At 45.0% G+C, this 26100-nt stretch overlaps 1 protein-coding gene across 2 annotated transcripts in view; it reads left to right on the forward strand.

The window, feature by feature from the left end:
• LOC129833247 (glutamate receptor ionotropic, NMDA 2C-like) overlaps positions 1–26100 on the forward strand; it is a 91824-nt gene that overhangs the window by 53564 nt on the left and 12160 nt on the right. For both annotated transcript variants that reach the window (XM_055897690.1, XM_055897691.1), the window contains exons 3-5: positions 3503–4101; positions 7185–7299; positions 17637–17848. In XM_055897690.1, the coding sequence (XP_055753665.1) occupies positions 3503–4101; positions 7185–7299; positions 17637–17848 (926 nt within the window). The remainder of the gene's footprint in view (positions 1–3502; positions 4102–7184; positions 7300–17636; positions 17849–26100) is intronic.

Here is a 26100-nt window from a genome sequence, read left to right on the forward strand (position 1 = left end):
GCTGAGCTTCCATCAGAATCTTGTACAAGGAGTCCTTGGTCCAGAATAAATCGTTGTTTGGTTTTAGAATGTCCTTTTCTCCTGTCGAATTAGCAACTTTAGCTAGCCATGTGGCGCGAACATGCCCATCTTCTCTTGACGCAAAGAACGGAAAATTCCAAAAGTCCCAATAAATGTTGAATAAACTGATAAAACTCGGTTGAAAAAAACTACTTTATGATGTTATTATCACATGTATCAAATAAAATCAGAGCCGGAGATATCCGCCGTGTATACCGAATGCTTATCAGAAGACAATGTCGACGTACTTCACGCGCCAGAGAAGACAAAGAAATTTCCAGACCTGTCACTCCAAAAGCTCTTGTTCGGCCTCAGATCAAGCTAGACACCCCATTCCACCTTCCACTGCCTGTTGACATCTAGTGGAAGACGTATGAAGTGCATGCATATCGATAAATATAAGGCAATTGAATAGGCAGGCCCTGGAACAGAGCATCGTTTTCAGATTTTTCACTTCCTGTATGGAAGTTTGCTGCAAAATTAGTTCTGTTTTACTCACAGATATAATTCAAACAGTTTTAGAAACTTGAGAGTGTTTTCTATCCAATAGTAATAATAATATGCATATTGTATGATCTAGAATAGAGTACGAGGCAGTTTAATTTGGGCATGATTTTTTCCAAAGTGGAACAGCACCCCCCTATTGACAAGAAGTTTTAAACAAGACAAACGCTCTTACAAACACACACACAGACAAGAAACAGCTCTGATCTTCCTCAAAATTCCTGGATCACTTTAGTAAACACAACACAGCATTTTTATACTCCTCTCTCCAAGGTCAAAGAGGAGAGACATCTTGAGAAAAGTGAGAGATAAAAAGAGAAAACAGGGGCTCAGTGACTGTCACGCCCTGACCTTAGAGATCCTTATTTATTCTCTATGTTTGGTTAGGTCAGGGTGTGACTCGGGTGGGAAAATCTATGTTTTCTATTTCTTTGTTGTTTTGCCGTGTGTGGTTCCCAATCAGAGGCAGCTGTCTATTGTTGTCTCTGATTGGGGATAATATATAAGTTGTCATTTTCGGTTTGGGTTATGTGGGGTGTTATTTCCCTGACAGAACTGTGCGCTTTAATTTTCGGCGTTTGTCATTTTGTTTGAGTGTTTTTGTGAACATTAAATTATGAACATGTTCCACGCTGCGCTTTGGTCTCATTCCGACGACGACAGTGAGCTCAATGATAGTGCCAAGTATATATGAGGGCCAATGTTGCCATGGCAAGTGGGAGACACATGGGTTAAAGTGATGAATGGTGCCTGGGCTACAGGGAGAGTAACACCAAACAGAATCACTTACTGTAGAGGACTGCCTCTCAGCCCAGAGACTACACACCACTTCTGGGTGGGCTGGCTGGTGGTCAGGAGCTGGACGGTGTGGACGGAGCATACAGACACACTGTCAAGCTACCCTCAAGATTCTACTGTCATTTCTTGATTATTATTTTATTTTTTACATATGACTGGCTGAATTACATAAAACACAATCATATAATTGCCACTAAGCAGGCTATTAAAAACTTATTGCGAATATAGGGGGTGCTGTTTCGACTTAGCATAAATCGGTCTCCAGATTAAACGGCTTCCTACTCAATTCTTGCTCGTACAATATGCATATTATTATTATTATTGGATAGAAAACACTCTCTAGTTTCTATAGCCGTTGGAATTTTGTCTCTGAGTGAAACAGAACTCCTTCTACAGCACTTTTCATGACAGGGAGTGAGATTTCAGAAATCTTGGCCCCTGTTCCCAGGTTAGTTGTAAGGTCCCTGTTAATGCTATGGAGAAACAAACACTGCCTACGTCTTCCTCTGGATGTCAGTACGTGGTGACGCTTTGAATGGAGTCGATTGCGCAATCGGGGCCTGTGTAAAACACCAAAGACCGGAAGTACATTTCTTTTCGTCTCTGCGCCTGACGCACGATGGACATCGGACTTGCCTCCTTCCAAGCTGTTGTTTAGCCAGTAATATTTCTCCGGTCATGTTTTACTCGTTATAGGTGTTAAAAACATCATGAGGTAGTTAATTTGAACCGTTTTATAGCAATTTATATCCGTTTAGGGCGATTTTATGGCATTTCTGTGTGACGCACTTCGAGGAGCTGGGCACTTTTCGAGTGCATGGTGAACGTTAGTGGCCATTTCGACGGGACAAGAGGACATCTTTCGACCAAAAGACGATTAGACCGGAGAAAGGATTCATTGCCCAAGATTCTGATGGAAGAACAGCTCATAGTAAGAACTATTTATGATGATAAATCGTGTTTCTGTCGAAAAATGTTAAACGCTTATGCCGCCATTTTGTTTGGTGTAGCTTCGCTTGGCGCAACCTGTATTGAAAAGTAAGGATAATTTAAAAAATGTAATTCATCGATTGCATTAAGAATTAAATTGTCTATCAATCACTGTCCACCCTGTATTTTTTTGTCAAGTTGAGTATTTATGTATAAGACTAGATCACTGTCTAATATGGCGCCCGACATTTTCTGACCAGCTTGGCTACTTTTCTCATTGTCTAACCACAATTTTGGTGGCTAAATATGCACATTTTCGAACAAACTCTATATGTATGTTGTAATATGATGTTACAGGAGTGTCATCTGAAGAATTCTGAGAAAGTTAGTGAAAAAATTAATTCATTTTGGTGGTGATAATGCTATCGCTCTTTTTGCCGTGAATCAATGCTTGGGTAATGTTTGCACATGTGCTATGGTAATATAACGATTTATTGTGTTTTCGCTGTAAGACACTTAGAAAATCTGAAATATTGTCTGGATTCACAGGATCTGTGTCTTTCAATTAGTGTACGCTGTGTATTTTTAAGAAATGTTTTATGATTAGTAATTAGGTAATACACGTTGCTCTCTGTATTTTGTCTAGTCGAGTTGTGATGGTGGGTGCAATTGTAAACTATGATTTATACCTGAAATATGCACATTTTTCGAACAAAACCTATCCTATGCCATAAATATGTTATCAGACTATCAATATCTTTATTTGGCCGAATTGGTGATAGCTACTGGTGTTGAGAAAAAATGGTGGACAAAGAAAAATTGTGATTTTTGCTAACGTGGTTAGCTAATAGATTTACATATTGTGTCTTCCCTGTAAAACATTTTATAAATCAGAGATGATGGCTTGAATCACAAGATCTGTATCTTTCATTTGGTGTCTTGGACTTGTGATTGAATGATATTTAGATGCTACTATTTAATTGTGACGCTATGCTAGCTATGCTATTCAGCTTTTTTACTGGTGGGGGAGGTGGGGGTGCTCCCGGATCCGGGTTTCTGAGTCGGTAGAATTAACAAAGTCATTGCACTAGATCATTAGAAGGTTTTAGTTGTGCTTGTTAGATAAATTGAGCAAATTGATTGAGCTTAAATTAACTATCCATTAAGGGCTGTTATCTGTGCTCACTCTGCTGTCTGTGTCTCTCTGCAGGGAGACGGCTCCACGTTCCTCCAGCTGGGCTCCTCCATCGAGCAGCAGATAAACGGCATGTTCAAGGTGATGGAGGAGTACAATTGGGACAGCTTCGTGGTCATCACCAGCCTGTACCCGGGCTACGAGGTCTACGTGGACTATGTCAAGACCTTCACTGACACCAGCTACTTCATGTGGGAACTGCAGGACGTGCTGACCTTCGACATGTCTGCCGACGGCATGAACGACATCCGGGCACGGCGCCTGCTGCAGCAGATCGATGCCCAGGTACTGCTGGTATACTGCTCCCACGAAGAGGCCCAGTACCTGTTCAGTATGGCCGGAGAGGCCGGCCTGCTGGGGCCTGGCTACATCTGGATCCTCCCCAGCCTTGCCGCGGGGAACCCAGACATGCCCCCACCAAGCAGCTTCCCTGTGGGCCTCATCAGCATCATCACCGACCGCTGGCGGATGAGCTTGAGGAAGAGGGTGCGGGATGGGGTGGCCATCGTGGTCAAAGGGGTGCAGAGCTTCCGCAAACAGAGGGGCTTCATCCCCGAGGGCCACAATGACTGCCACAGCCCTGTTAGGGCATCTTCTAATGATACACTGTTCAGGTGAGTGGAGGTGGGGGGATGGAAGGGGTCATACTGACATACTGTAGGTTGTATATTGTTCATACAAGAGAAGCCAACAAAAATGAGAAGATAAGAGAAGCCAATAAGAGAAGCCAACCAAAATGGAGAGATTAAGTGATACAGTTGAAGTCGGAAGTTCACATACAACTTAGCCAAATACATTTAAACTCAGTTTTTCACAATTCCTGACCTTTAATCAGAGTAAAAATTCCCTGTTTTAGGTCAGTAGGATCACCAATTTATTTTAAGAATGTGAAATGTCAGAATAATAGTAGAGAGAATGATTTATTTCAGCTTTTATTTCTTTCATCACATTCCCAGTGGGTCAGAAGTTAACATACACTCAATTAGTATTTGGTAGCATTGCCTTTAAATTGTTTAACTTGGGTCAAACCTTTAGGGTAGCCTTCCACAAGCTTCCCACAATAAGTTGGGTGAATTTTGGCCCATTCCTCCTGACAGAGCTGGTGTAACTGAGTCAGGTTTGTAGGCCTCCTTGCTCTCACACGCTTTTTCAGTTCTGCCCACAAATCTTCTATAGGATTGAGGTCAGGACTTTGTGATGGGCACTCTAATACCTTGACTTTGTTGTCCTTAAGCCATTTTGTCACGATTTTGGAAGTATGCTTGGGCCATTGTCCATTTGGAAGACCCATTTGCGACTAAGCTTTAACTTCCTGACTGATGTCTTGAGATGTTGCTTCAATATATCCACATAATTGTACTTTCTCATGATGCCATCTATTTTGTGAAGTGCACCAGTCCCTCCTGCAGCAAAGCACCCCCACAACATTATGCTGCCACCCCCATGCTTCACGGTTGGGATGGTGTTCTTCGGCTTGCAAGTCTCACCCTTTTTCCTCCAAACATGACGATGGTCATTATGGCCAATCAGTTCTATTTTTGTTTCATCCGACCAGAGGACATTTCTCAAAAAAGTATGATCTTTGTCCCCATGTGCAGCTGCAAACCGTAGTCTCTTTTTTATGGTGGTTTTGGAGCAGTGGCTTCTTCCTTGCTGAGCGACCTTTTAGGTTATGTCGATATAGGACTCGTTTTACTGTGGATATAGATACCTTTGTACCTGTTTCCTACAGCATGTTCACAAGGTCCTTTGCTGTTATTCTGGGATTGATTTTCACTTTTTGCACCAAAGTACGTTCATCTCTAGGAGACAGAATACGTCTCCTTCCTGAGCGGTATGACGGCTACATGGTCCCATGGTGTTTATACTTGCGTACTATTGTTTGTACAGATGAATGTGGTACCTTCAGGTGTTTGGAAATTGATTCCAAGGATGAACCAGACTTGTGGAGGTCCACAATCTTTTTTGAGGTCTTGGCTGATTTCTTTAGATTTTCCCATGATGTCAAGCAAAGAGGCACTGAGTTTGAAGGTAGGCCTTGATATACATCCACAGGTACGCCTCCAATTTGACACAAAGGATGTCAATTAGTCTATCAGAAGCTTCTAAAGCCATGACATAATTTTCTTGATTTTTCCACGCTGTTTAAAGGCACAGTCAACTTAGTGTATCTAAACTTCTGACCCACTGGAATTGTGATAGAGTGAATTATAAGTGAAATAATATGTCTGTAAACAATTGTTGGAAAAATGACTTATGTCATGCACAAAGTAGATGTTCTAACCGACTTGCCAAAACTATAGTTTATTAACAAGAAATTTGTGGAGTGGTTGAAAAAACAGTTTTAATGACTCCAACCTAACTGTATGTAAACTTACGACTTCAACTGTAACTGTTGCAGATTGAGAAGGACTGACTTGAAACAGAGAGAGAGAGAGTTGGCAACATCAGTCAACAGTTGCTCAACAGTCATTTAGCTGTGCCTTTCCATCTGCTTAATGTTGTGGTGGGGGGCAACATGGTACTCTCCCTGTCACTCCCTTAACCCCTGCCTGCCAACTCATTCACCCTGCCTCTGTCCCATCACCTCACTGTTGGAAGTACTGGCATCACAGAGAGATGATGTGGCCTGTCATACCTGCCCAGCCCAGCCCAGCCCAAAAGAGCAATCTGGTGCCATCTGTGCCAGGGAACATGGAGCAAATCCTATTTGGTTCTAGAACATTTTTAATCAGCCAAAGGGAGGCTTCGCTTCTGTAGGGAAAACAGATTCAGCGTCAGCATTTGGCACTAGCCAAGGTCATTGAGACTGGACTGGGAGGATTGGAGAGTTTCCAGGCAGGATACAAGGGGATTTCTTTATACATTTTTGTGGACCATGATCGTAATATGAAATCTGACACATTTCAGTGGTATTAAAACATCACTTTTTCCTCAGAAGTAATTTTCTCTTTTCTGAAAGTGGTTAGCCTGAGGGAAAGATAACTTCTCTTTTTGTAAATCGAAATCCTTCATGAAAAAGGTGAACTGTCTGGGCAGCTGTATTTCAGCCTTTGATTTGAGTCATGCTGCTGTTTCCAACCCATACGATTTTCCACTTTAAAGACCAAAAAATCCTGAGTGGAATAACAATGACCAAAGTTGGTAATATGAGGGTCCGGCAGGCAGAACAAAGCCAGGTATAGCACTCTTCGTCTGCTCTCCACTCCTTTATTTCCCTCTCTGGCACAATGTTGTTCTTTCTCACAGACCTCCCTATTCAAAGGGAGCCCCTTCAAATGGTGCAGTGCCTCGCTCTCTCCTCGGTGGTCAATAGATTCAACACCTCATTTAATTAGGTCTCTTTTTAATGAGCTTTTGATTATAAATCACCCCGCCTGTTAATAAGATTATCACAGATTACCAGATTAAACGAGACTTTCACATGGACTAGACAGAGGGCCCGTTCATTACCCAGCATGCTTTCATCACCTCTGCTGGACTGAGAGAGAGAGGGAGGAGAGGTGAGAGAGCAGCCTCGCAGTGCGTGATGACAGGGAGTTCACAACATGTCGATAGCTATGTACACAACAAGCAGCAGGTAGTGCTTTAGAAATAGGATGAAACCATTGGAAGATTGGATTAATGGACATTAACGACTATTAGTATAATGTTGTAATGAGTATTTAACTCTTTGATTGATTTCCCTTGTTTTCAGGCACATGTTAAACGTAACATGGGAGCACAACGACTTCTCGTTCAACCCTGAAGGGTACCTGATCAACCCAGCTATGGTCATCATCACCTTAGATCGAGAGAGACAGTGGGATAAGGTGAGACATTACACTTCATTATATTCCTCCCAATCAGTAAAACTAGGGTTGTTCTTTGTGTTATCTGACCACAAGTTAATACGGCTATATAGCCTGCACATTACGAAAGGAAAAAACACAAAAAAGTGTTATTAACAACACATGAATTACTGCCTCATTCACTGTGTATTTTCATGAACTATCACTGACAGGTCTTGACTTGGGCATAATGTGGGCTGTTACGTTTCCTTTACATCACTTGTTACAAAATACAGACTGTCCACCTAATAGGCTAGCATTTTGCTCTAACTGCCTCCTACCAATCACAGTGTCCTAAACGGCCACTACACCCGGTATCTCTCCATACCACAGGCCTAGTGTGATTACACGTCTGACAATCTCCCTATAAGCACCAGCTATTCAAATGAGCCTGCCTAGCGTTCCACTACCTCAGAGCCACCGACTCTTAGCGAACAGAACCTTGTCTCACATATTCATCCCACCTTCACAACACACCTTCCCTCTACCCGTAATGCCCTTTTTATTGACGGTTGATATTGTCAGGGGGTTCCCAGTAGGGAGTAGACACTGAAGGGAGGTGGAGGTCGGTTTTCTTCCTTAAATGTAGTCAGTGGTTGAATGGAGGTTGATGTGTGTCAGAGCATGTTGGGCCAAACCACATCTCTGGGTAAACAGCTCCGGGCCTCCTCCAGCTTATTACGTGCCATCGATGTTCTCTCAAGGTTGGTTCCTATTAATTTCAGGTATGTTATTGAAACTGAGGCCTATGCCTCTGTAATTGGAGGGTCTGACAGTGCGCTGTACTGAAGGCTATCAGATGTGTGGTTGGTCAGAGAGAGAGAGAGAGTAGTAGTCTATTGACAGCTTGTGCAGTTAAAAATACAACAGAAAATGAATGCGCTGTAGCTGTTGCAGTATAGTGAGTCCACTTTCAGGTTGAGAAGTCAACAAGCTTACTGCTGGACGTGATCTAAAAGACGCATCTTGAAACTGTTACTGGAAATATCTGAGCTACTCAAAAAATTACCTGGAGTGATACTTCAAAAGAATAACAAGAAAACATGCTCATTCATTGCAGATCAAGGAGGCAGACTTACACTGAGTGTACAAAACATTAGGAACACCTGCTCTTTCCATGACATAGACTGACCAGGTGAATCCAGGTGAAAGCTATGATCCCTTATTGATGTCACTTGTTAAATCCACTTCAATCAGTGTAGATGAAGGGGAGGAGACAGGTTAAATAATACTTTTTTACCCTTAAGACAATTGAGACATGGATTGTGTATGTGTGCCATTCAGAGGGTGAATGGGCAAGACAAAATATTTAAGTGCCTTTGAACAGGGTATGGTAGTAGGTGCCAGGCACACTGGTTTGAGTGTGTCAAGAACTGCAACACTGCTGGGTTTTTCACGCTCAACAGTTTCCCATGTGTATCAGGAATGATCCACCAGGATCCATAGGGACATCCAGCTAACTTGACACAACAGTGAGAAGCATTGGAGTCAACATGGGCCAGAATCCCTATGGAACGCTTTTGACACCTTGTAGAGTCCATACACCAACGAATTGAGGCTCAGAGAAGAAGAGAAGGAGAATACGAAGAGGAGGAGAAGAGGAAGAAGAAGAAGAGGAGGAGAAGAAAAGAAGAGGAAGAGAAGAGGAGAAGGAGAAGAAGTCTTTCTCTCTCCTTAATTTTAGCCAGTCTGAGCCTTAAAGTATGTTTCTGGATTTGACAACAGCTAATGAGGATCCTAATAAAATACCAAAAATACCAAATCATTAGGAACATTGCTCACTCCAAGTATTATCAAAGCTCAGGCTATAGGTATTTGAGATCTTGGCTTCCTCTCTCATCTCCAACATGTTACAAAGGCACACTGACAAGTCTGTTCTTTGACACAAACAATGAGGTTTGGCTCTGTAAAGCCAGTAAAAAGAGTGAGGGAACACTCTTACGCTCTCTTTTCCTTTTAAAGCTGATAAACTACTTGTGTCTTTTCACCAAGAGCTTAGAATCAATCTCTCCTTCTGATTGCTTTTGTCATTTCTACTAGAAGTCCCAGCCACTCATCGTATTGTGTTCAGCCATCTCAGAAACAACCCCCCCCCCCCACACACACACACACACACACGCAGCTCAGCTCATTGGAGATCAAAGAGGATCAATGAGGCAGACTTACACTGAGTGTATAAAACATTAGGAACACCTGCTCTTTCCATGACAGACTGACCAGGTGAATCCAGATGAAAGATATGATCCCTTATTGATGTCACTTGTTAAATCCACTTCAATCAGTGTAGATGAAGGGGAGGAGGCAGGTTAAATAATACTTTTTTACCCTTGAAACAATTGAGACATGGATTGTGTATGTGTGCCATTCAGAGGGTGAATGGCCAAGACAAAATGTTTAATTCCCTTCACAGGGTATGGTATTAGGTGCCAAGGGCACTGGTTTGAGTGTGTCAAGAACAGCAACGTTGATGGGGTTTTCACGCTCAACAGTTTCCCATGTGTATCAGGGAAAATCATAACTAAGCATTGGAGTCAACATGGGCCAGAATCCCTATGGAATGCTTTCGACACCTTGTAGAGTCCATGCCCCAACGAATTGAGGCTCAAAGAAGAAGAGAAGGAGAAGGAGAAGTAGAGAAGATAAGAAGAAGAAGAGAAGTAGAAGAGAAGGAGAAGAAGACAAGAAGAAAAGAAGTAGAAGAGGAGAAGAAGACAAGAAGAAAAGAAGTAGAAGAGAAGGAGAAGGGGGGGAGAATAAGAAAAGAAGAGAAGAGGAAGAAGAAGAGAAGATGAAGAAGGAGAACAAGAAAAGGTAAAGAGAAGGAGAAGACGAGGAGAAGAGAAGAAGAAAAGGAGAAGAAGAGAAGGAGAAGACAATGAGAAGAAGAGAAGGAGAAGGCAATGAGAAGAAGAGAAGAAGAAGAGAATAAGAAGAGAAGGAGAAGACAATGAGAAGAAGAGAAGAAGAAGAGAATAAGAAGAGAAGGAGAAGACAATGAGAAGAAGAGAAGAAGAAGAGAATAAGAAGAGAAGGAGAAGAAGAAGAAGAATAGAAGGGGAAGACGAAGAGAAGAAGAAGAAAAGGAGAAGGAGAAGAAGAGGAGGAGATGAAGAGAAGAAGATGAAGACAAAGAGGAGGAGAAGGAGAGGAGGAGAAGAAGAGAAGGAGAAGAGAAGGAGAAGAAGAGGAGAAGAAGAAGAAGATAAGAAGAAGAAGAAGAAGAAGAAGAAGAAGAAGAAGAAGAAGAAGAAGAAGAAGAAGAAGAAGAAGAAGAAGAAGAAGAAGAAGAAGAAGAAGAAGAAGAAGAAGAAGAAGAAGAAGAAGAAGAAGAAGAAGAAGAAGAAGAAGAAGAAGAAGAAGAAGAAGATGAGAAGGAGAGAGATCTGGGGATCCAGACAGGCTATAGGTATTTGAGATCTTGGCTTCCTCTCTCATCTCCAATATGTTACAAAGGCACACTGACAAGTCTGGTCTTTGACACAAACAAAGAGGTTTGGCTCTGTAAAGCCAGTAAAAAGAGTGAGGGGACACTCTTACGCTCTCCTTTACCATTGTGATCCATTGACAAGGCCCATAAACTGGGGGAAAGTAAAACAAGAGGATTAATCAATAGTCCGGCAGGAGAGACAGGAATAACTAAGCATACCAGTAAAACAGAGGATATTCTAATAGTTGTATTTTGTTGTCCTTTATGACATCTGACAATAATGACTGCAATAATCAGATAACCTCCAGTATTAGTAGGAGAGAGCATTATGAAGCAAAGGCATTTGTCAGTGGTACGGGTTGGCCTCCTGATAAAACGTTTAGGACAGCCAAACATTTTCCAAAGTAAGCAGAATTATGCAGTCTTTGACTGCTGTAAAATAATGTATTTTTTATTAAATGTAACCTTTATTTAACTAGGCAAGTCAGTTAAGAACAAATTCTTATTTTCAATGGTGGCCTACGCCGGCCAAATCTGGACAATGCTGGGCCAATTGTGCGCCGCCCTATGGCACTCCCAATCACAGCCGGTTGTGATACAGCCTGGATTTGAACCAGGGTGTCTGTAGTGACTCCTCTAGCACTGAGATGCAGTGCCTTAGACCGCTGTGATACAGCCTGGATTTGAACCAGGGTGTCTGTAGTGACTCCTCTAGCACTGAGATGCAGTGCCTTGGACCGCTGTGATACAGCCTGGATTTGAACCAGGGTGTCTGTAGTGACTCCTCTAGCACTAAGATGCAGTGCCTTAGACCGCTGTGATACAGTCTGGATTTGAAACAGGGTGTCTGTAGTGACTCCTCTAGCAATGAGATGCAGTGCCTTAGACCCATGTGATACAGCCTGGATTTGAACCAGTGACCCCTCTAACACTGAGATGCAGTGCCTTAGACCACTGCCCCACTCGGCAGCCGGGAAATGTCAAATATTATTATTGTTATTGTAAGGTTGTAACTTTCAATGCTCACTTTATTGCATCTTAGATGCCTCAGAGTTGGCCAAGCATCATTTTAGTGACCCCTGACATGAATTAAAGATGGCAGTGCAATCCATACATTCTAAAAAGTTATTGACCAGTATTCTGCCATTGTAGAGGTAGTTGATTGAACACAAACATGTTGTTAAATGTTGTTAATGTGAGCAATGAAATGGTTTTACCCTGCAGGCTTTTGTTGATGATACGTGTGACAATCCGCCAATATATTGTAACGACCCGGTATTGTGTTCTGACGAGACGAAAGCATTACAGCTTGCCCTGAGCCTGGCAGAGGAGGCGTCGGAATGCCTGTTAACGCTAGCCCCGGACGAGAGGGGCGACTACGGTGCGCTAGTGGAGGCATTGGGGGGCCGTTTCGGCAGCAACGCGCAGCCCAACATGCTGCGGATTGAACTGAGTAACAAAAAGAGACTTCAGGGGGAATCATTAAAGGCGTTGGCAAGTGGTATTCTGAGCCTGACCAGGCGGGCTTATGCAACTATGCCGATTGGGGTGCAAGACGAGCTGGCACGGGACAGTTTTATTAGAGCGCTTTCTTCCACCGAACTGGGTAAGCATGTTCAGATGGCGGACCCACCATCTCTGCGGGCTGCAGTGGAGATAGCCAGGAAGAGGGAGCTGATCTGGGGTGAGGGAGTGAGAGTGGAAGTCGCCAGTCAACCAGAGGTGAGAGCAGCGGTGGCTGGGATGCCAGGGGTCACAAAACCAGAGTGGGTTGACGAGTTGGGCGGGCTAGTCAAGACTGCTTCGCTTGTCATGGAGAGGGGCTCCAGGCAACGTCGCAGTGTCAGCTCAACTCCTATTGTCTGCTGGGGTTGTGGCCAGCCTGGCCACATTCAGCGGGAGTGTGGCAGATTCTCCTGTCACCAGGGAAACGACAGCGGGTTCTCGCACAGGGGGCAGCGCGGGCCCACCCCCCCGCCCCCGAAGCCACTGTAAGCAAAAGAGGTACCCAGCAGCGCAGACAAGAGGGTGGGGACCTGCTCCCCCAGGGTGTAGCTGCCGCCGTGTTTCCTAGTCCGGTAGTTGTGGTGGGACGTACCACCGTTGGGGACTTCTGCAATGTCAGTAGAGGGGGTGGAATGTTTGGCCCTGGTCGACACGGGCTCTACAGTAACCCTGGTGAGACCAGACATACTACCTGTTGGGGTGCGGGTGGAGCCGACCCATGTCCAGCTACGGACTGTCACGGGGGAGCTAGCCCCCATGTTAGGGAAGTGTCAGCTATCTGTGACTGTGGGGGGGAGAACTGTGGGGTGTTCGGTGTGGGTAGCAGCGGTGCAGGACCCCTGTATACTGGGAATGGACTTTTTGAAAAACTGTGGGGCTCAGTTGGACTTAGCGTCGGGCACTTTGAGGCTGTCGGGGGGGCCCACAGTGGGAATGTCGCCTTCGGGAGGGCCAGCAGGGGGCAGGGCTGTCCCTCCGTCTTCCTCCAAGCTTGCAGAAACTCCACCGGTCATCCCGGCTGCTCCCTTGGTCGTTGTGCCATCCCAGCAGCTGTCTCCGGCGGCGACGGCCTTCACTCCCCATCATGGTGCAAGCACAGGCAGCCCAGTAGCCCAAAACACACTGGCTCCTTCACCCCATCAGCCCGACGGGGGGAAGGAGGATGCTATCGACGCCGTCGAGGCTGTGTGGCTGAGGAACTGTCAGGGTCTGGATGAGAGACAACAGAGACAGTTAAAGCAGCTGCTGTTGGACTTTAAAGATAGCTTCGCTTGGGGGGAAGATGAGGTAGGACAAACGCACCTAGTTCAGCACGAAATAGACACTGGGGACGCCCGACCCATTAAAATTCGGCCCCGTCGTATTCCCCTTGCCAGGAGGGAAGCAGCAGACACTGCTATTGTTGAAAAGTTGCGGGCTGATTTCATTGAGCCATCAGATAGCCCATGGTCCGCGCCGGTCGTCATGGTGCCTAAGAAAGGGGGTAAACTTAGGTTTTGTGTTGACTACAGGGGCCTAAATTCTGTCACCACTAAAGACTCTTATCCCCTACCGAGGATTGATGAGTCGCTAGACCACGTGAGAGGGTCCTCGTGGTTCTCCTCCCTTGATCTGCGCAGTGGCTACTGGCAGGTGCCCCTCTCGCCAGGGGCACGTGAAAAAACGGCCTTCTCCACAGATAGGGGCCATTGGCAGTTCAAGGTGCTGTGCTTCGGGCTCTGTAATGCTCCTGCCACCTTTGAGAGGCTCATGGACAGAGTGCTGGCGGGGGTTCCGAGAGACGTGTGTGTTGTGTACCTAGACGACATATTGGTGCACGGCACATCATTTGAGGGGGCACTGGGGGCAATTAGGCGAGTGTTGGAGAGGATCTCGGGGGCGGGGCTAAAATTACATCCGGGAAAGTGCCATTTCATGCAAAGGGAGGTGGCGTTCCTGGGGCATCAGCTGGGTGGTGAGGGCATCAGCACGATGCCAGACAAAGTAGAGGCTGTAAGTGGGTGGCCAGTTCCAGGGGGGAAAAAAGAGGTTAAGAGCTTCCTGGGGCTGGCATCCTACTATCGTAGGTTTGTGAAGGGGTTTGCGGGGGTAGCGGCTCCTTTGAACCACCTTCTCAAGGAGGACACTGTTTTTCAGTGGACCGAAGAGCACCAGCGGGCGTTTGAGGCCCTCAAACGTGCCCTGATGGAGGCCCCTGTCCTGGCCTCACCAGACCCGAACCGTCCGTTCATCCTGGACACCGACGCAAGCAATGAGGGTTTGGGGGCTGTGCTGGCTCAGCGTGGTCCTGATGGGGAACACGTAGTAGCTTATTACAGCAGAACTTTTGATAAGGCTGAAAAACGCTACTGCGTGACAAGGAGAGAACTTTTGGCTGTCTTGGCAGCAGTACGCCATTTCAAGTACTACCTGGGGGGCCTGCCATTTGTGGTCCGGACGGATCACTCCGCCCTGCAGTGGCTTCTCTCCTTCAAGGAGCCAGAGGGTCAGATTGCCCGCTGGCTGGAGGAGCTGCAACCCTACGACTTCCAGGTGGAGCACAGAGCCGGCCTTCGCCACAGCAATGCAGACGCCTTGTCCCGCCGCCCGTGTGCTGAGGATGGCTGTGGGTACTGCGCCAAACGGGTGGAGCGAGAGAGAGAACTGTGCAGGGAGGAGGGAGTCACCGCCACGGTGAGTCAGCTGAGTGTGACAGAGTGCCGGGAGCTTGAGGCTGTGGACGTTGGGGAGTGGAGGCGTCGCCAGGAGGAGGACGCAGAGCTGCGTCCTGTGCTGCGGTGGGTGGAAGAGAGAAGACGACCGCCGTGGGGGGAAGTAGCCCTCTATCACTAGTCACCAAAGGACTGTGGGCTAAATTCACAGTCCTTAGAGTGGCTGAGGGAGTGCTCCAGAGGGGGTGGAAAAAGCCAGCGACTGGAGATATTACGTGGCAGGTAGTGGTGCCCAAAAGGCTGCAGGGGAGCGTGTTACAGCAGCTTCATGGGGGAGTAGGCGCAGGGCATTTTGGGGTCTCCAAAACATTAAAGCGCGTGCGTAAAGGCTTCTATTGGGCTAGGCACAGGAGGGATGTTGAGTACTTTTGTAGGCAGTGCGACGAGTGTGCTGCTAAAAAAGGACCTCCAGGTCAGTCACAAGCCCTCCTACAACAATTCCCAGTAGGGGAGCCCATGGAGAGACTGGGGGTAGACATAGTAGGGCCGTTTCCAACCACAGACAGCGGTAACAGGTGGATTCTAACCGCTATGGACTACTTCACCAAGTGGCCGGAGGCTTAGGCTCTCCCAGACCAGGAGGCAGAGACAGTAGCTGATGCGTTGGTGGGGGGAATAATCAGTCGGTTTGGGGTGCCACAGTCTATTCACAGCGACCAGGGGAGAAACTTCGAGTCACGGGTGTTCTCAGAGTTGTGTAGGCGGTTAGGCGCGGAGAAGACGCGCACTACTCCGCTTCACCCCCAGAGTGATGGGCTGGTGGAAAGATTTAACAGAACATTAGCATAGCAGCTGGCCATCGTTACCTCAAAACACCAGAGAGATTGGGACACCCACTTGCCGTTTATTCTTATGGCGTGTAGGTCGGCTGTTCAAGAATCGACTGCGTGCTCCCCAGCACTACTAATGTTAGGTCGTGAGTTGCGCACCCCAGCCGAACTGACGTTTGGCCACCTTCCTGATAATGACGACGGGGTTTTGCCTGGCCCGAACTATGTGTGTCGTCTGCAGAACCGGTTAGAAGCGGGTGGAGGTCACCCCACGGAGCAGGAAGGTGGTGGTCCACCGGGATCGATTGGCACCCTACAGAGGGAGGAAAACGGTAGGGAATGGGAGTGAGGTCTTTGATGTGAGCCCACGGGAACAGTCTAACGAGGAGACTCTAGCGCAACCTGAGCCTGGGGAGGGGGCTGCTTCTTCAGAGGGCGCTGGAAATGACATTGGGGCAGAGGAGTGTTCTGGGGGTTCACCGGTGAGAGTCACGGGGAGGCCCAAGAGACTGATGCGACCTCCGGGTCGTTTTATGGATTTTGTTGTGTAACCCTAGGGGCTAGGGTTTAGAAATGGGGGGGCTATGTAACGACCCGGTATTGTGTTCTGTGTTTGTGGGTGTGTTATGGTTCTCATGGCTACTAGCAGGGGTTAAATATGTCAGGACAGATGGAAAGGTTGGGGGGGTATGATGGGTAATCCCGCGGGGTTTGGAAATGCATAAATAGGGATTACTGTCTCATCTCTCTCTCTTCTGTTCGGGGCCTTGATCTGTTTCTATGAGAGTGACCCTTAACTCGACATGGTATAATTGTGTATGTTCGGCATTTAGCGCCGTGGGCTGTGGCCTGAACAATAGCCCAGTTTAGGAATAAACCTGTGTTCTGACCTGCACACCTAGAGTCCGTCTCTTTTCCTTTTATGACCCAGCCGGGTCATTACAATATTGACAGAAACATAAAAGATGGTTAATGTGCTCTATTCTCAAACACAGTAACAATGAATACAATTATAAACACAGTTCACGATCCATTTTAATGTATCTCCGTAATAATTACGAGGCATAAAAAACAATTAACACAAAAACATTCTGGAGAGAATACTTATTTGACTCTTTGTTTAACCTTAAACAACTTAAACAACTCACAATATGTGTGCCATTAAGAACGGTTAAATCATCATCACTATGTAAAAGTTTACAACCTCATTCTCAACACATAAAACCATAGAGAACAATAATAAAAGTGTTACTGCTTTGGGCTCTGTGAAAGCCACAGTTTAATTACTGTGTGTGATCACTTTTTTTCGGAGTCACTGCAATGAAGCAGAGAAGTGCTGTTCAGCATACTGAACTACTTCCTCACCACTGAGATGGACAACTGTGTTTGGTAATGGAGGAAACAACAGATGAAGAGTTTGGTCCTCTGTGACCGGCTGATCCTCACAGCTTAAGTACAGATGTTCAGAGTGAGACTAGACAAACTTCTCTAACTTAGTGCAAGGAGACGTCACAGGTGGTGCAACTCCTCAGTGTTTGCCTCAGGATTGTTGAGGTCTATTTAAAATTGGCAAAGATCTTGTCTTTCTGCATCCTCATATATATTTGATCGACTGTATGTTTTCCTTGTGGAAATGAGAGAATCCATCACTTAGCATTCAACAGTAAAATGTATTTAGTTTTTTCTATAATATAATACACAGGAAAATTGATAACAAAAAATGCAGACCTGGAAATAACATTTCCTCGACTTAATCTATCCTGGCATTTCCCACACGGCTGCATGGAAATCAGACACGAATCTCTGAGGAGTAGTTTGAGATGTGATTGTATTGCAGGTTTGAATACCGATAAGCTAAAGTATGACTCATGCCTGTTATTTTCCCATCTCTCTCTCCTCTTCCAGGTGGGGAACTATGAGATGGGGATCCTGCAGATGAGATACCCGGTGTGGCCTCGCTACGGCACCTATCTGGAGCCCGTATCAGATAACAGACACTTGACTGTGGCCACACTGGAGGAACGTCCCTTTGTCATAGTGGAGGCTGTCGACCCCATGACTGGGACCTGTGTCAGCAACACTGTGCCCTGCCGCCGCCAGTCCAACAAGACAGAGACGTGAGTGGAACAATATTCCTCTCTGATATTAATGACGACAAACTTTTTCTGATGAGAAGAATGAAACAGAGCATAAAAGTGTAGTGTATTACTATGGTGATGTACATCCATTATCGTGTTTCACTAACCATTACTTGTTGTCAGTGGCGATTTTAGCATGTATATCTTGGTGGGGAAAACTCCCCAAAACATTTTTAGCTGCATGCCAGCAAAGCCACTACACAACACAACACTAAATAATACATGAATTGCACTATAATGGTGACAAACAGTGCCCACAAACTGTTCAAATCAAATTGTATTGGTCACATACACATGGTTAGCAGATGTTAATGATGACAAGGATTGAAAATAATTTGCCAGTAGATTGACGTAATTCATGATGATGACTGCTTGTCCAGCTTGCTAGCTAAGATTTTGAAAGTATGATGTTGACATGATCAGTCCAATCAAAGCTATGGTAGATATAATGTGATTTGACATCATTTTATCTGTGGCCAATGACCTTGAGCCTTCTTGGATGGACACTTCTAATGTAACTCTATTGCAGCACCTAATGGGTTTTGAATTTTCGAGCTCTCTCTGTAGATTTTGCTTCAGTGTCCCCATGAGTGACAGAACACACACGCCAATCACGGCGCAACTAAAGAACATCACCAACTCCCCATATTTTCCGCTGGCTGCCCCACCACCACAGAGAGCACTGAGCTAGGCTGAAACACCTGCATTTTGGAGCTGTCTTACTCAAGAAATCAAAAAAGAGACCATGTTTGTAAGCTGCTTTATTAACAATTTTAATTTATTTTTTATTGTTTGCAAACTGATATGTGACACATATTAATCCCAAAATTACATGCGAAACAGGCAACACATTATTTAGCTGAACGAGTTGGCTCAAATCAGGTGGGGCTCTCCCACACCTTCCCTGAATGACTGTTGCCACTACTTGTTGAACGTAAACTGAGCTAAGAACTACCACAGACACCATATTAATGACAGCTCCAACATGTAGAACATGCTGTGGTTGATTCATTTGGACTGTAACTTGGAGAGTGCCATTAGGTGTGAATAGGATGAACAGTCTCTTCCCCTACCATTAGCCCAGTCATGAGTCCTTATCATACAATGGGGTGAGATCTTCATTAAAGCAGACAGCCAGAGTGCGACATCACAGTAATCACAGTGACCCAATAAGGGAAATATATGTGCTGCTTGCTGGGATATCAATTAGATGGGCCGATTACGCCACCTCATCAATCCTGGACACCTAAAGACTGATAGTGATGTTCATTCGTGAATGGATATGGGGAAAGGAAACATGATCCATTACTGACAATGGTTGTTAATGAGAAGAGGGGATGAGCTCAATTCAGTGAAAATCTGCTTGGGAAGCAGACCAGATATTTTTTTAGCTTGCACTGACCAAAACACCCCATTATTATAATCTGCATAGTTCTAGTGTGTTTTGTCTTGACTTAGATTGCAGTTTGCCATGTTGAACAATGAAACATTTTCCTTGAGTTCATATGGGAGAAATTGGCTAAACCAAGTAAGCAACTAAATGATGCAGTTAGTGGGTTGAGATAGAGGCCCAATGATTGATAATGGTAAAACACCAACAGCCATGCCACTAAAGACCAGCCCTGGGGGCTGATGCTAATAATGGACCCCAGGGCTGTGGTGTTTTTAAAATCCTGGCCGCCAGTCATATTTCCTGGCCGGCAGGACAGGGAGCTAGAGGACCTGGCATTTTCATTTATTAAGGGCCATCAGCGGCCTCTCTCAGAAACCGCTTCCATGCCCCAAGACTCCCGCTGAGACCCGTATCGCCCATAACTCACACCTACACGACTCTTCCGAGCTGGGTGCCAGCGCCACGAGCCATCCGTCAGGCGGGAGTATTTCTGGGCCCTCTGTTCCAATCCCTCAAGCCCTCAGCAGACGAGAGAAACGAGGAAGCCTGCGTACCGGACCATCTGTGCGGCTTCGCATGGAGACACGCTTATTCCTCCTTGAAGAGACAAAACAAACAGTCACTCTGTTCACTCTGCTCCACTGTGGTCAGACTGATATAACTCCTCCTTATGTGTCAGGTTGTCCAGAGAGACAAGTCCTATTCTTCTGTAAAGCTCTTTGTGATGTTTTTCACTTCACTAGCTTGTTACAGACCCTTACAGTGACCACACGTCAGCGCATTAGCCTCTTGCCATTGCTGGTGATCCCTAGGTGAACAGTAGCGTTGACGTTAGACGATGATGTCATCTTATAACAATTTTGCCTAATGAGAGCGAGATGATAATACGTTGATTTGATTAAAACTGAGACTGGGTTCAGCAGTGGGTGAGCCCCCCGAGCCACACATTGGCAGGAACAATCCACAGCACCGTGGTCCAATTAAGTTTGTTTCAAAGGTGAATGTTTCAAGGGATTCCTGCTGGATATAGGGACACAAAACAACTGAGCCTTTGGATTTCCTTCAGACAACAAGCAGATTCCCATTTACACAAATAATTGTTTTTGTGGTGACAACAACACACACACATTTGTAGCAAACACACATGTGCGCGCACAAACACACACCACATGCACACAAACACACACCACAAACACACACACACGCACACATATTGTCTTATATTCCCAAACCTGTTTGGATTTAATCAGAAGCCCACTTAACTTCCCAGCGGTGATCCCTGGCAGCTGGTGAGACAGGGGATGTTGGGACCTGTCTGTTTACTCTGCGATGTCTCACACCACTCGCTAGTTTCCTCCAAACACTTCATTTGTTTCCTTTTGTTGCGGCTGCAGCTCTGCGCCTCCATCGGCTGTCTGCGCGTCTCATTGCCCCTCGCCCTCCTCCTCTTCCCATGTGTCTGAGGGCTGAGGGCACACTCCATTAGTCTGAAGGTCTGAGGGAGGTTAAGGGTGATGTGTCATTAGTGCTCTCTGCATCTCATCATGTTTCACTTGGTCCCCCACACCGCCCCTCCCTATGTGCCACTGTCAGTGAGCTATGGAATGAGCCCCTCCTCTTTCTGGCTGTCTGTTTTCTCCTTAGCTCTATACTGGAGGTGCCTAACATCCTCGAACTGCTGCAATATCAATGTGGTCCCTTGAAAAAAGTCAAATACGTCAACGTTTTGCGCCTCCAAGAGACATTGTGTGCTCCTAAGAGACGCTGGGGACCCCCGAGAGGCAATGTTTAATTTGAACCATGTTCAAGTCTCCAACACACTGTTAATGACGTCACTATGTTTCCACCCACATATTCCAACGACGCTCCCATAATCCAGTTAGTGTGAAACTGGAGGACATTTTCCTCATCACATTCCTGGTAATCCTGTTGATAATTTAGAGGAATGGATTATACCAGCGTCAGCTTCCTCCACTTGATATGCACAGCTAGTGCTGTCCATTTAGTTCCCCTGGATTCTCTCTCTCTCTCTCTCTCTCTCTCTCTCTCTCTCTCTCTCTCTCTCTCTCTCTCTCTCTCTCTCTCTCTCTCTCTCTCTCTCTCTCTCTCTCTCGCTCTCATTAAAGTGGTTGTGTATACAGGTAAAGCTCACTTTGTTAGGGTCATTCCAGCCGCTCCACATGTGGTGGGCCCCATGCTGGTGTACACTTCGTTACCATGGTTTAGCATAAGGATGTGTATGTTGCATTGAGGTTTAGGTCAAATCGTTTCGCCCAGGATAGGGAACGTGGGGGGGGGGGGGGGGGGGGGGGGGGGGTCGAGATAAAGAGACAGAGCAATGCCTGAAGAGGAAGTATTGCTTTAAGCCCCAAAAGACATTGGTAATGGGGCAAGGTCTACAGGATTGAGTATGTAGGCTGGTTATCTGCCATGGACAAGCCCGCCATTAGCCATGCAGCAAATAATCCAGCATTGTGTTTCACTCCTGCCTTTGTTTGTTTGTGATTAATTTGTGTCAGATTTGTTTTGGTCAGCCCCAGCTGTCCGTCCATCTGTCGCAGCCATGACATAATGCGCAGGCCTGTGGAGCCGCCCAGTCCCTCCAGTTCTCCCTGCAACCCCACTCCTGACGTCAGCTCCTGGGCACACATCAAGGAAGTCTTTTTATACCATTCTGTTTCTCTCTGTCACTCTCCCTCCTCCACCTTCTTCTGGTATGTTTCTTCCTCCTACAGCTCCTTTAGGAAATCATGCTAATGAGATGTTTGCCATATAAGCTGAAGCCTCTTGTTCTATTGCTCCAGGAGCATGAAGTTAACGATGGGCTTTTATGAAACCAGAATAGATGTGTTTACAACAATGTTTTTACTGTTTGTAACCTGATGGGTGGAATTGGTGCATCGACTATCTTGATTGAAAATGGCCACATTAGCTGAGTTCCTAATTCATCCCCATGCATTATCGAATCATTATGACATGCTATTGGTCACTCATCTCTTCCATTCACATCCAATCCATGTACAGGAGCTCTGTAGTCGTTATTCAATAAGAACATGAATCAGGTGAAGACTTGTGAATATCCCCAAAAACTCTCAACCAATAGCATTTCTCCACCGATTAATATCCCTGGATGAGCGACAAATGGCCACCTTTATGTTAATCAACTCACACCCTGTCTGTCTCAATCAACAACAAGCTGCAATGGTAACAAACAAACCAATATTCACATACAGAAAACCGATAGCCGTGAGTAGATTAATTACATTTCACAACAATATTTTTGTTGTCTGCATTCTTGATTCAATCATAGCTGTTCCTTTCAGATCTAGGAATCTAGGTACTTAACAGTATCTAGGTACTTAACACTTTGCCTTAACACTAGAAAACCCTGGCCTGGATGGAACCCCTTCAAGCCAAACCTAGTCATTTTGACTCCAACATTCTAACGGTCCAATAAATATCAAATCAAATCTTTGAATTTTTAGTTGTAGACCTTACAATGAAATGCTTACTTACAAGCCCTTAACGTTGGCTAATGCGATTAGCATGAAGTTGTAAGTAACAAGAACATTTTCCAGGTAGAAAGCTTACATTCTTGTTAATCTAACTGCACTGTCCAATTTACAGTAGCTATTACAGTGAAAGAATACCAGGCTATTGTTTGAGGAGAGTGCAAAATGTTGAACATGAAAAGTTATTAATAAACAAATTATGCACATTTGGACAGTCTTGATACAACATTTTGAACAGAAATGCCATGGTTCATTGGATCAGTCTAAAACTTTTCACATTTATTTATTTTTGTTTTACCTTTATTTAACTATGCAAGTCAGTTAAGAACAAATTCTTGTTTTCAATGATGGCCTAGGAACAGTGGGTTAACTGCCTTGTTCAGGGGCAGAACGACAGATTTGTACCTTGTCAGCTCGGGGATTTGATCTGCAATCTTTCGGTTACTAGTCCAACGCTCTAACCACTAGGCTACGCTGCCGCCCCATACACTGCTGCCATCTAGTGGCCAAAATCTAAATTGCACTTGGGCTGGAATAGTACATCATGGCCTTTCTCTTGCATTTCAAAGATGATGGTTAAAACAAATACAAGAACGTTGTTTTTTTTTCTTGTATTATATTTTTGTCACGTCTTCCGCCGAAGTCGGTCCCTCTCCTTGCTCCTTGACGTCACCAATCTTATAGCCATCACTGATCCATTTTCCTTTTCCATTGATTTTGTCTTGTCTTCCTTCACACCTGGTTTCAATCCCATCACTGTTTCCCATCATGTCCTTGTCGGAGATTGTTTGTTTGTATGTTCGCGTATATGTATTGGTGCGCGATGGATTCTTGTACCCACTTTTATTTATTTTGTAATTTTGGTTTTGGAGTTTTGTTAACTTCTCTGCGCTACGGATCCCTTTTGCGGGGCACATCCGCTGAATTGCAGGGCACAAAATATTACTAAAAATATTTATAATCATGCAATCACAAGTGAAATATACCAAAACACAGCTTAGCTTTTTGTTAATCCGCCTATTGTGTCAGATTTTGAAAATATGCTTTGCAGCGAAAGCAATCCAAGCTTTTGTGAGTGTATCAATCAATGCTACAACAGCTAGCCCCAAATTAGCATGGTCACGAAAGTCAGAAAAGCAATAAAATGAATCGCTTACCTTTGATAATCTTCGGATGTTTGCACTCACGAGACTCCCAGTTACACAACAAATGTTATTTTTGTTCGATAAATATTACTTTTATAACAAACAAAAAAAAACAATTTGGGTTGTGCGTTATGTTCAGAAAACTACAGCCTCGTTCCGGTCCTGAAAGGCAGAAGAAAATTACCAAACATATCAGATTCAAAAATATTACTAAAAATATTTATAATCATGCAATCACAAGTGAAATATACCAAAACACAGCTTAGGATGTTGTTAATCCACCTATCGTGTCAGATTTTGAAAATATGCTTTGTAGCAAAAGCAATCCAAGCTTTTGTGAGTGTATCAATCAATGCTACAACAGCTAGCCCCAAATTAGCATGGTCACGAAAGTCAGGAAAAGCAATAAAATGAATCGCTTACCTTTAATAATCTTCGGATGTTTGCACTCACGAGACTCCCAGTTACACAACAAATGTTATTTTTATGTGTGGTATTGTTTATCTGTCAAGGTATGCGTGAAGGGCTGTAGGAAGTCAGGTGCAGGAGAGCAGATATTTGCAAACTGGAGCCTTTTATTTGGCGAACCAAAAGCACACGACACAAACGAACACGAAATACAAATACAGGTTGAACATAACCCAGCGCAAAGACATGGGGGAAACAGAGGGTTAAATACACAACACATAATGAGGGAAATGAGAACCAGGTGTGTGGGAAAACGAGACAAAACAAATGGAAAATGAAAAATGGATAGAAGACCGGCGACGTCGACTGCCGAACACCGCCCGAACAAGGAGAGTCATCGACTTCGGCAGAAGTCATGACAGATATTGTCTTTATTTCGTACAAATTTATAAATCCAACAAATGCAGAATTTAGAATAACTGTAAAAAATGTAATGTTGTGTAAAAATTGACTGTTCAACTTTTCAAAAACACATTCGATATAATTCCTATTTTGAGACGCTTCCCATGGTTCCCCTGCCCTATTTTTCACGATCTGAAACGCAAACGTGATCCTAGATCAGCACTCATAATCTTGGATACTTTGTAAATATGGGCCCCCAAGTACGCAGCATATAAAGAGAATGGGTGATGTGATGGTGTATAACCCAGCTACCAGTATTTCCCTGGCTTAGTCACGTCTAAGAAGACTAAAAGGAAGAATGGAATTCCTGACTGACCATACTGCCATGGCTATATGATGAAAAAAGAAAATGTAAGAGAGCTTCCCTGGTGTTGCAGAGGATAAAAGACCTGGCTTGAGAACTGAACATTGCAGGTTCAGAACCCACATATGCAGATTGTCAACATATGAAATGTCCTATGATCAAATTAAAATTGTACTTGTCACATGCACTGAATACAACAGGCATAGACTTTACTGTGAAATGCTCACTTACCGTCTATGACTACTTGGGTGGCTGGAGTCTTTGACAACTTCCTCTGACACCGCCTGGTATAGAGGCCCTGGATGGCAGGGAGCTCAGCCCCATTTGATGCACTGGGCTATACGCACTATCCTCTGTAGCGCCTTGCGGTCGGATGCCAAGCAGTTGCCAAACCAAGTGGTGATCAGGCAGTCAAATTCTCTCAATTCTTTCAATGGTGCAGCTGTAGAACTTTTAGAGGATCTGAGGGCCCATGCCAAATCTTTTCAGCCTCCTGAGGGGGAAGAGGTGTTGTCGTGCCTTCTTCACAACTGTGTTGGTGTGTTTGGACCATAATAGGTTCTTAGTGATGTGGACACCGAGGAACTTGAAGCTCTCGACCCGGTCCACTACAGCCCTGTTGATGTGAATGGGGGTGTGCTCGGCTCTCCGTTTCCTGTAGTCCACGATCAGCTCTTTTGTCTTGCTGACGTTGAGGGAGAAGTTTCTGTCCTAGCACCACACTGCCAGGTCTCTGACATCCTCCCTATGGCTGTCTCTTCGTCATCGGTGATCAGCCTTACCACAGTCGTGTCATCTGCAAACTTAATGATGGTGATGGAGTCGTGTGCGACTGAATTAAATAATGTGTAAATGTTCAAATGTCCTTTGAAAGAAATTAAAATGCCATGTGTCTCTAGATCACCTTCAAATGCAACTTAAATATAACATTTTTGATAATTTCTGAGGACCTTCAAGACAAGGTCAAATGTATATTGTGTGGACCTCAATGGAATGTTATGTTAAAC

This window comes from Salvelinus fontinalis, chromosome 34 (genome assembly GCF_029448725.1).
Source record: "Salvelinus fontinalis isolate EN_2023a chromosome 34, ASM2944872v1, whole genome shotgun sequence".
NCBI lineage: Eukaryota > Metazoa > Chordata > Actinopteri > Salmoniformes > Salmonidae > Salvelinus > Salvelinus fontinalis.